Source organism: Heterodontus francisci, chromosome 2, assembly GCF_036365525.1.
Source record: "Heterodontus francisci isolate sHetFra1 chromosome 2, sHetFra1.hap1, whole genome shotgun sequence".
NCBI lineage: Eukaryota > Metazoa > Chordata > Chondrichthyes > Heterodontiformes > Heterodontidae > Heterodontus > Heterodontus francisci.
The window spans coordinates 23,550,868-23,562,482 of NC_090372.1; the positions used below are offsets into that span (position 1 = coordinate 23,550,868).

Consider the following 11,615-nt stretch of genomic DNA (forward strand, 5'->3'; position numbering starts at 1 on the left):
ATATTGGGAGAGGTGTAGAAGAAGGGGGAAAAGCAATTGAGATCCAGAAAGAACAAGTTGGCAAGCCAGAGAGAGAGACTACGGTGAAAGGTGTGCGAATCATATAGAGAGGGGGAAAAGGTGGAAGACAAACAGAAAGTGAAATTGACAAAATGAATGAGGGGGAAAGAAAGCAGAGGAACAGTTTCAGGAATAAAGATGTGCTTTTATTGTCTGCAGATTAACTAGTACATTACATACATTTTATTTACCCTAAATGCTGAGGAATATTGCTCAATATAAATGTTAAACTAAATTGGCTTCATATAAGCTAAGGGTGAATGTGTAAATTATATTGAATAAATAGTTAAGGTCTGTTATAGGCAACAAATCAGAAGGGTAAAATGAGGTATATCCAGGTTTTTGTATAACAAAATTTGACACCACCATTATTTACTATGTAAGGAACAAATCGGGGATTTTTGCACGTCATTACATTGCTAGGAATTTGCTGGTATCAGGATTGCATAGATGTGGGTTCAACAGGATTATAAAAATCTGTTATTGTTTGGCTGTGTCTAAGCAACCTGACATAATAACACAATCGCACTGTAAATGGTAGCTTGAAGTGGTGTCCTACATGTTCTTTGTTTTAGTCTTCTACAGCCAATTTTTCAGTTCCAGAGTTATTTTTGAGACTTGAATTCAGTGCAGTAATTGTGGATGTGCAATGCTTAGTTTCCTTCTACTGATATTTATCTCAAAACCAAAAAATGTGGATATCTATTATAAAAATGTTAAAGCAATACTGAAAGATCTGTAGTGTTTGCAACCTATGAGCTACTGATTGCCAGCACTCGGGATTTATTTTTAATATTAAAGCAAAGCCAAAGCACCAATTGCTGTCTTAATTTCAGGGCACTGGTATGCACAAACGAACACTTGCTGAGGGAGCTGAATGAAACACGAGCCCGACACAAAGCAGAAGTGGACCAATTACACTGGAGCTACCTTCAGCTCAAGAAATCCATGGAGCAGCCCCTACACAACACGACTGTGACAGCATCTGGCAACACGCCATCAGGCAGAGATATTAAAAGCCTCGTAGAGTTAGAACATCAAAAACGTTGATGGAAACCCCAAAAAAATGGAAATGACTTACAGGAAACAAATTACAAAGAGCCCTGTGTGATGCTATGTGGTTTACTAAAAGCACCACTCCTTCCATCAATACAAAGTTTAGTAATGCATAGCCAGAGATGTGTCAAACGTGTCTACAATCTGTGTACCAAAGATAGAGATTTAACAATATTTAATTAATTTAACGAGGGTTCTGGTCTGATTCAGAGCTTTGTAATTTCTCAATTCTTGTACCTTCTGCAAGTTTCCCCTCTACATAGAGTTACAGAGTTCTACAGTACAGAAACAGGCCCTTTGGCCCATCGTGTCTGTGCCAGCCATCAAGCACCTATCTATTCAAATCCCATTTTCCAGCACTTGGCCCCAAAGCCTTGTATGCTATGGTGTTTCAAGTGCTCATCAAAATACTCTTAAGTGTCCCAAAATTTCAAGGCCGTCCTCCAGAAGCAGCTTGTATTACTGCTCCGATCATTTCGAATGCTTAGAATATACATCCTTGCGTATATTCAACCTCTCAGTCTGGGCTGCCAGTGGCTCACTAAATATAAAAATAGTTTGAAATCTTATCAACCAACTTTCTCTATATTTGGTTTCACTCTACATATTAATATTACATTGCTTTCATCCTGCGCAGCCTGCACATTTGACTCTAGAACTAGTAATTGAAGTATGGCATTAGTAATATTACAACATTTATTAAAATCCTTTGCTATTTTAACAAAAGGTGTTAACCCTTTTAAAATAAATGAGCATTAAGAATTTGCTACTAATATTGCACAATGTGGAGTGAACCCTTCTGTGTCTTGAAGTGCAAGATAAAATGTTTTTACTTTACAATTCAATGAATGTTTTTAATATAATGTAAATATGGGTATTCATCTGCATTAGGCTGGTGGTGGTTTTTATCCACGTAGAAATGTCAGCATGCTTCATATAATTATGCAACTGTATGGAGAAATTCTTTAAGAAAAGCGAGGAAACGATGATTTGCATTAATATTACAATGGGACTGAGGGGTGCAGGCAGTTTGAGAATCTTTTGTTGTACATTCTAACTATAAAGCAGATGTCTACTGTTCTTGTACCTTTGAGATGAGACTCCCTCTTCATAGTGGTCTCTTTTTTCCATGTGCTGTCCACAGCCAACAGCAGATGACTCAGCCTCTGTTTCCAGGCCTCTGACAAAGCCACTTAGAAACTAAACACTGGGGGTTTATGTTTGTAAACAGACAAATAAATGGTTCCCACTTCCTTCCTTTAGGAGCTCCCTATTTATGTCCTGCTCCTATAACCTTTATAAGGGCTATTGCAGCTCCTAGCTAACTCATCCCCTTCCTACAGGAGCTTTCACCTAACTCATCACTTTCCCCTCTCGACTGCTACACTGTTAAATTATCAGACTGCTTATCCAACATCCAGTACTGGATGAACAGAAATTTCCTCCAATTAAATATTGGGAAGACTGAAGCCATTGTTTCCCTGCTCCAAAGTCCGTTCTCTAGCTGCCAACTCCAACCCTCTCCCTGACAACAGTCTGTGATTAAACTACTGTTTGCAACCTTGGTGTCACATTTGACCCCGAGTTGAGCTTCTGACCATATATTAGCACGATCACGAAGACTACCTATTTCCACCTCTGTGACTTCACCCCAGCTCAACTCACCTGCTCTTGAAACCCTCATTCATGTGTTCATTACCTTTAGACTTGACTATTCTAACACATTCCTGGCTGATCTCCCACATTCCACTCTCCGTAAACTTGAGGTCATCTTAAACTTTGTTGCCCATGTCTTAACTTGCACTAAGTCCCATTCACCTATCCACCCTTGCTTGCTGACCTACGTTGGCTCCCAGTCAAGCCATGTCTTGATTTTAAAATTCTCATCCTTGTTTTCAAGTCCCTCCATGGCCTTGCCCCTCCCTATCTCTGTAATCTCAAGCCTCACAACCCTTCAAGGTACCTGTGCTCAGTTAATTCTGGCCTATTGAGCATCCCTGATTTTAATTGCTCCACCATTGGTGGCTGTGCCTTCAGTTGCCTAAGGCCTAAACCCTGAAATTTCCTCCCTACACCTCTCTGCCTCTCTACCTTGCTTTCCTCCTATAAGGCACTCCTTAAAACCTACCTGTTTGACCAAGCTTTTGGTCATCTGCCCTAATATCTCCTTATGTGACTAAGTGACAGAATTTGTTTTATAATGCTCCTGTGAAGCGCCTTGGGATGTTTTATCATGTTAAAGGTGCTATATAAATTTAAGTAGTTGTTGTTGTAGGCACCTTCCAGTTAACTAAGGACCTTTCTACCTGACTCATAGAACCTTCCTGTAGGAGCTTCTAGCTAACTCATCATCTTACAGGAGCTTCCAGTTGACTCATCACCTTCCTTTAGGAGTTTCTAGTTAAATCTTATCACACTCCTATAGGAGTTCTCTAACTAACTCTCATCTTCCTTTAGGATCTTCTAGCTAACTCATCGCCTTCCTATAGGGGATCTTCTAGCTAACTCATCGCCTTCCTATAGGAGCTCTTCAGCTAACTCTTTGCAACTTCCTACCTAACTCATGCAACCTTTCTATCAGAACTTCTAGCTAACTCATTATCATCCTTTAGGAGCTTTCAGTTAACTTATATAAACTTCGTATAGGAGCTTTCTAGCATGCTGTTGTTGCCTTTCTATCGGGGAGCTTCCAGCTATCATACAACCTTCCTATCAAAGTTTCTGGCTAACTCACCACTTTCCTATGACAGCAAGTCAAAAGTCAGGGGAAAATTAAGGAAAAGAAACTGCAACCCACCAGTTAAGTTTGTCCTGCATTGTTATTAATCTTTGTTTTATTTGCTTTCATCCTTTCTGTATGCAAGTGAGCTGACTTCAATGTGAGGGAGACAATGGCAGTGCAGCACTGAAGGATAGGCCATAGCTATCATATGCTGTCATGGTTTATGCACACACAAGTCAAAAACTGCTCAAGAGGTAGGGAGAAACTGAAAACTCGTCCTCTGCTGTTCTCATCCAGTTCTCAGTGACCAGTTATAATGTGCCTTTGACAGAAGCCAGTGCATTTACCAAGCTCGCAAATGAGTATGATGGATAGTGTAGAGAATAATAATAGCTTGCAGAAAAAAAAACCCTGGTCAGGGGATGACCTATAAATCCTAAAAACCTCACTGTACTCAAGCATGTACCAGATGGTGCCAACTCTGACAATTGCTGCAGTGCTCTCAACATTTTCAAAACTGCAAATGGCTTTTTACATAGAACATTACAGCGCAGTACAGGCCCTTCGGCCCTCGATGTTGCGCCGACCTGTGAAACCATCTGACCTACACTATTCCATTTTCATCCATATGTCTATCCAATGACCACTTAAATGCCCTACAGTTGCAGGCAGGGCGTTCCACGCCCCTACTACTCTCTGAGTAAAGAAACTACCTCTAACATCTGTCCTATATCTATCACCTCTCAACTTAAAGCTATGTCCCCTCGTGTTTGTCATCACCATCCGGGGAAATAGACTCTCACTCACTATCCACCCTATCTAACCCTCTGATTATCTTATATGTCTCTGTTCAGTCACCTCTCCTCCTCCTTCTCTCTAACGAAAACAACCTCAAGTCCCTCAGCCTTTCCTCGTAAGACCTTCCCTCCATACCAGGCAACATCCTAGTAAATCTCCTCTGCACCCTTTCCAAAGCTTCCACATCCTTCCTATAATGCGGTGACCAGAACTGCACGCAATAGTCCAGGTGCGGCCGCACCAGAGTTTTTTACAGCTGCAGCATAACCTCGTGGCTCCGAAACTCGATCCCCCTACTAATAAAAGCTAACACACCATATGCCTTCTTAACAGCCCTATTAACCTGGGTGGCAACTTTCAGGTATTTATGTACCTGGACACCAAGATCTCTCTGTTCATCTACACTACCAAGAATCTTCCCATTAGCCCAGTAGTCTGCATTCCTGTTACTCCTTTCAAAGTGAATCACCTCACACTTTTCCACATTAAACTCCATTTGCCATCTCTCATCCCAGCTTTGCAGCCTATCTATGTCCCTCTGTAACCTACAACATCCTTCGGCACTATCCACAACTCCACCGACCTTCGTGTCATCTGCAAATTTACTAACCCACCCTTCTATACCCTCATCCAGGTCATTTTTCTAGGGAAGGAAATGATAATGACAGGAAAGCTTCCATTTTATTTATTTATTTTTTATTTTTATTTTAGAGATACAGCACTAAAACAGGCCCTTTGGCCCACCGAGTCTGTGCCGACCAACAACCACCCATTTATACTAATCCTACCATATCCCCACCATTCTCCTACCACCTACCTACACTAGGGGCAACTTACAATGGCCAATTTACCTATCAATCTGCAAGTCTTTTGGCTGTGGGAGGAAACCAGAGCACCCGGCGGAAACCCACGCGGTCACAGGGAGAACTCCGCACAGGCACTACCCAGAACTGAACTGCTAACCACTGTGCCGCCCTGCTCCATTTTCCCTTTGCGAGAAAGTCTATGCTATTTTGTAGTTTCCGTTCAGCCTTCATACATCTAGAACTAGCTGAAATATATTGTAGTTGATTAAAGGAAAATTGTGAAATTTGCAACACGGAAACAGGCCTTTCAACCCAACCAGTCCATGTTGGTGTTGATGCCCCAAAGAACAATAGTCCTTAATCCCACATGGCCACCCTGTTCTTATATGAGCAACAACATCTTGTACTTATACAATGTAGTCCCAAGCTGCTTCACCAGGAACATTATCAAACAAGATTCAGCCCTAAGCCACATTGAGATATAAGAATAGGTGATCAAATCTTGGTCACAGATATGTTTTTAAAGAGTGTCTTAAAGGAGAGAGAGGCAGAGATGTTTGGGGAGGGAATTCCAGAGCTTGGAGCCTAAGCAGCTGAAGGCACGGTGACCATTCCTCTTATCCCTTTATTCCCCTTTCCTGTTTTGGAGTGGGAGTGTAGTGGATAGTGCCTTTAAATAATGACAACTTTTATTTCCGCAAGATTAAAATAAGTGTTATCATCTCTTGGGAACTATCCTTGTGATAATTTGTTTATTGGACATCTGGTAAACCTCTCTTAGGTTGGGTGCTATTATTCTGCAATTGGATATGGGAATATCAGCAATAGGCTGCATGGATCCACATTAGATATTAGGTTAGTATTTAATATTGGAGAGATTCATTTCAGTCAGATCATGACTGATCTGTGTCTCAACTCCATTTATCCACCTTTGCTCCATATCCCTTGATACCTTCATCCAACAAAAATCTATCCTGTCACCTCCTCTTGCTCTGTCTTGTATACCATGTTCCTCTGTTACGTTTATCAAGTGGAAAGCAATGCTGACAAAAACTAGCCCTTATTCAATATGACAAAACGTGTACCTCCAGAGCAAGAAGTACAGACTCTAGACTCTGAAACCTTTGAATGTTTAATTCTAAATCCAGCACTCAACTACCTAATGACAATTAAAATGGGCACGATAAGATCATTTCCAAAGATGCAAGCAAGCTGTTATTCTCGTGTGAATCCAGGGCAGGAAAGGCATCCCAAGGTGGAATATTTCAAATTTAATTGTGCATCTGTCATTGAAACCAATTTTCTGAGAGCTGATGCATATGTTGGGACTGAGTGACAATGAACTAGTTACTGCTGCAGAGGGATTAAAAAACAATGTCTTGGAGCTGCCTTTGGACACACTATGAAACATTCTGATCTGGTGATACAGATAAATTATTGCTGTTGTCTACTTGTTGCAGGTGCTATATGTCAAGCCCTGGATTGGATACAATTTCAGTATATTAAGAAATGCCTTTTTTTTTTCAGCAAGCTTCCACCTGGCCAATTGACTTTGGAAGTAGCTATATTTATTGAATTCAAATTCAAAATGTGTTTATTTAATGAATTCTTCTGTTGGTTGATTTGTCAAAAGCTGCAATGATGTAAGGGTATTGACGTAAAGTATGTGTCAGGGTGAAGGATCTATAATGTTTGCTTTTCAGTGTTATGAAAATAATGTGGGTTTCTGCATAGAGATTCTGTGGGGGAGCAGATTCCGGTTTCAAGGAATTTGCAGTACAGTAGCTTTTAGGAGTCTCTTTTAAATGTTGAATCATAGTTAGTAGATTAACTGTTTCTATTCAAGGGTAAAACTCCAGTGGCCTGACTGTTATTCATACAGAGGCATAGCTCTGATTTACTAACGATTATAAATTTCACAGGCCTATAAGGCAGACCCAATTACAAATCTGATTAATTTGATCCATTCACAACTGTTTGAGGCAATTTGACTTGTCTTTACATTCAGTTTTAGTACTACATGTAATATATTATGGGTTATTTCACCTCATGGACGTTTTTTTGTCTCAACTCAAGTCTCTTAAGGCTAAGGTGCTTTGTTTGCTTCAGAGATCTGCTGTCCTCCCTAAATATTTTCTGTTCCTCTTCACTTTCTCCCTACTCATAGCAGTGTTGAGTCTTCCAAGACAACTTTAATTGGGCCCATCTCTCGCCTGCATTCCCCATTCCTTTTCAATTCATTTTTCATAATTTCTTTCTCTAATGATAAACTGAAACTCATATAGCACCCCCATTGGCGCAGAGCCAATTCACTTGACCATCTCGTGCTAATGTGCACCTCTGCCTTTATCAAGTTCCAAAAAATCAGTTGAATTGGGTCAGCCTCTGTGCACTGAAGATTGTGGGTTAATGGATTGTAGTCAGCTGTGGCACTTTGTCATTCATTCTTTGCCTTATCTATATTGGAATACTATAAAATCAATTTGAATCAATTTAAACTCAAGTGATCCGTCCTATCATATTAAAGTAACAGTACCAAACCTGATGGCGATAATTAAAATGTGCATCATATTATTGGTTTGGAGTATCTAAAAACTATAGTATTTCCCTTTCCCTTGTTAAATCCTATTATTGCATTTAGCTTGATGCTCCTCCATATTATCGTAAAATCTTAGAAGGAAACCATTCAGCCCATCGTGTCTGGCTGGTTTTTTGAAAGAGCCATCCAGTTATGAATCCAACTAGGTACCTACTTTATAGATTTTATGTAGTATTGTAATCATTTTAAGCACCATAACTGTACCAGCAAATCTCAACTACTATTACTACTGCAGATATTCCATGTTTGGAAAGCTGGCTAATCTCAAACCTTTGTAATGAATAAATTGCTTGCACTGGAACTACTACCATACATTTGTTGGAACAATAATGAGGTTTAAAATGATGATTCAAGTATATAAAATGCATAATTGGTGCATCTGCCCGAGTTTTTTCTTAAACTGGTCTTGTCGCTGGAGTTGTTTTTAGAATGTTACAAAGTGAGGCTCCAGGGATTTGACTTTTTCCTTTCGTTTTATATCCCATTTACAAGAGTGTTCGTGCCATGAAGCTCAGTTCATTGCTCCATGTATCCCACCAACATGATGGTTGTTACACTGGGGGTTTGAACAGAGCTCCTTGTGCCTGCATTGGGTAAGACCCATGCTCTTTCCCCCCCCCCCCCCCCCCACACACACACACACAAAAATGTGAATGTAGTTTTTCAAATAACTGGGCAAATTATTTTGTATTGTCACTGGTTCTCTGATCTCTGCCGTCAACACAACAGTGCCAAATTCGGAACACTGGCTGTGTTGACATGTCATGGAGATGATTGCTGCCATATAAGCATAACAGGAATACCTGTCTTGATCTGGGATCCATCAAAGCCTCCTCATACTTCTAGTAATAGATTGGCTGATGAGATAGTTGAGTCTCATCTTGAGACTGTTAATGTCATCATTGAACCTTTGCACGTCACAAAACCACACAGCTATATATGAACATGGAGGGCAAATCTCTGAACTGTTCATAACTTGTTTCCATTTTTATATTAAATTGCTAAGTATTTATATTTGTAGAAATATATAATTTTGTAAGTTATGAGTACTGTTCTTTGATTGTGAGCTGTGTATGTTTTTATAATCTAAATTAAATGTTGCTTTGAAATGGTATTTATGTTATTGAGTGTTTAATTCATCCCAAGTCAACCCATGGTGTCATTGGCAGCCTTGACTCAAACCCAAGGAGAGAGATTGAGCTGCTGCATTCTGATGTTCGATGCTTTGAGAGAAGGGTCAGGAATTCACTCAGTCTCTTCCTTGAATCCAACTTTATTGAAACTTTTGATGCATTTAAGGGAGCATTTGATGTATATACCAGGGAGAAGGAAATAGAGGAATATGGGTGCAGGGTCCGAAGAGGTAATTAGGATGGGTGGAGGTTCATGTGGTTTATAAACACCAGCATAGACCAGTTGGGTTGAATGGCCTGTTTCTGTGCTGCAGATTCGATGTAATTAATATGAATTTTAAAATGTTCAACCAGTGAATCTGGGAACTCATTGATGTATGTGATTCATGATCCTTTGATAACAGGTCCACATCTAATTGCTGATTAAGGCTGCAATCCATCAGCTAATATTTATGATGAGTCATGTCACTCCTTGTCCCAGTTTGATAATGGGTAAGTTTTTCACATGAGGGAAGGGGTGGGTCCCTGATGATTAGCAATCACTTCAGAGAAGTGAGTTGGTCAAGTGTCACCGATGTTCAAAGAGGACCTTTGTTCAAAGTTGCCCCCATGTTCCATAGAAGAAAATAAAAGTCGTCTTAAAAATGTCTGACTGTTTTAAGCCTCTTTCCTTCCCAAGCAGTGGTAATGATTATACAAATTACAGGAATCAGCCCAGAATTTATTTCCGCCCTATCTGTCCCACTGAATACTGTACCTCCTCCCGTCGTGCTCCATGCTGCAGATTAGCCTGCTTTCCTTTACGTGGTTGACTGCCACAGCTGGACCTCATGCCTTTTCTACTGCTGTCATCCCGTGTCGTGCCTCACCGACTGCTCTCCCACAGCTGGAGCCCATTGGATGCTACTTTGGATATGAGTGCCCAGAAAAATAAAGGGTCAGAGAACCATGAGGGCCAAGTAAGCAACCACTAAGGCAGGTGGAATCATCTTGCCAGTGCTGGAAGTGGGAAATGCCAGTACCATGCGATATGGGATGGTGGATGCTCTGAATATCACTAAAAGAAAGACTTGTATTTATATACAACCCCTTTCATGACCTCAGGACATGACATAATGAATATAAATACAGCCATTTAAGTACTTTGTTGAAGCGTATAATGTCAGAATCATGAAAGCTAAAAGCAGACCAGATAGGGCACTAGATCCCATAAGCAAGAAGAGAAAAAGGTAAAAATTAGGAGGAAAAGAGAACACTGAGGGTTGGGTTGGGGGCGGTGGTGGTTTCAAGGGGCGAGAGGCAGAAAAAAAAAGCCAACGAAGAGTTTGCAACTTGGAATTAAATGTTGAGAGCAGCTTTAAGTATAAGTAAACTTTGCATAGACGTTTGGAAATATTTCCAATCAGTATTAAAAAAAAATAATCTTGCACTATTTGCAGGATTTGCTCGAAGCTTGAGGGCAGCTTGGACTGCATGGTGGCTGGGATATTAGCGCCACCTAGCAATTGGAAGATTCAAAGGTAAGTATAATGGTGAAAGAGGTGGCTAACTATTAAGTTATGCAAGTAAATGTTAGGTATCACAAGATGTGATACAGGGAGTAAGTCATAACAGGAAGTGAGCAAAGGCACCTGGAATTGATTATGGATGGAAAATAAATTTCGGGCAACAGTAAATATTTAAAAAAAATGGTGGGTACCATAGTGAAGCGTATCCCACCTTCACCCTGACGTGACCTTCCCTTTACCTAAACAAATTATGAGAGTGCTTCTATTTAAAATAAATGTTACTAAGAACTCATTTAAATTCTGGAAATTGATTCATTTGGAAGTCTGAAGAAAGGCTGGATTTTGTTTTTGTCACTGGGGTCATTGAAAGGACTGTGAAAACAATTACTGGAAGAATCAGGAGTGCTAAAAACAACCTTTACTGCAAATCACCTGCCTTAAGATAAGTAAACAACAGGAACCTTGGACTAGGGAGAGATGATTACAGAGAAGCCACATGTCCAGATTTATGGAGGTCAGGAGGTTGACTTTCTGTTTTGCGGTTTGGATATTGTTTTCTGTTCAGTTGAGGTGTGAAGTGTTTTGAAGACAGTTGAAGAGCAGCCTTCCAAGAAAAAACACCCAACTCATCTCTTTCCTCCTGTTGCTGAAAAAAAACTCTGTGTATTCAGTGTGATAACTGAAACCCTTGATGCCACATTTCTCCTGAGAAGCTGTATTAAAAACCTGCCAGATTAATTCTCGACACCGCCTGAAAAGAACTGCTCCAGAAAAGATCCCAGTGACCTGTCTACATGTACTTGGATGCCAGACCAAAAGGGACAACAGACATCTTTCCATATCATCATATTTTCTCTTCAAGAATGAGCAGTTATTTGGCCAAAGTATTCGCTTTATGTCTTTTTTTTTTAAATAGTAAACTGACAATTTTGT

General features: G+C 40.2%; 1 protein-coding gene across 3 annotated transcripts in view; it reads left to right on the plus strand.

Moving 5' to 3' along the window:
- cep72 (centrosomal protein 72) overlaps positions 1–9,108 on the plus strand; it is a 234,410-nt gene extending 225,302 nt beyond the window's left edge. For all 3 annotated transcript variants that reach the window (XM_068055509.1, XM_068055516.1, XM_068055501.1), the window contains one exon: positions 897–9,108. In XM_068055509.1, the coding sequence (XP_067911610.1) occupies positions 897–1,110 (214 nt within the window). In that variant the 3' untranslated portion in view covers positions 1,111–9,108. The remainder of the gene's footprint in view (positions 1–896) is intronic.
- The last annotated feature ends 2,507 nt before the right edge of the window (positions 9,109–11,615 follow it).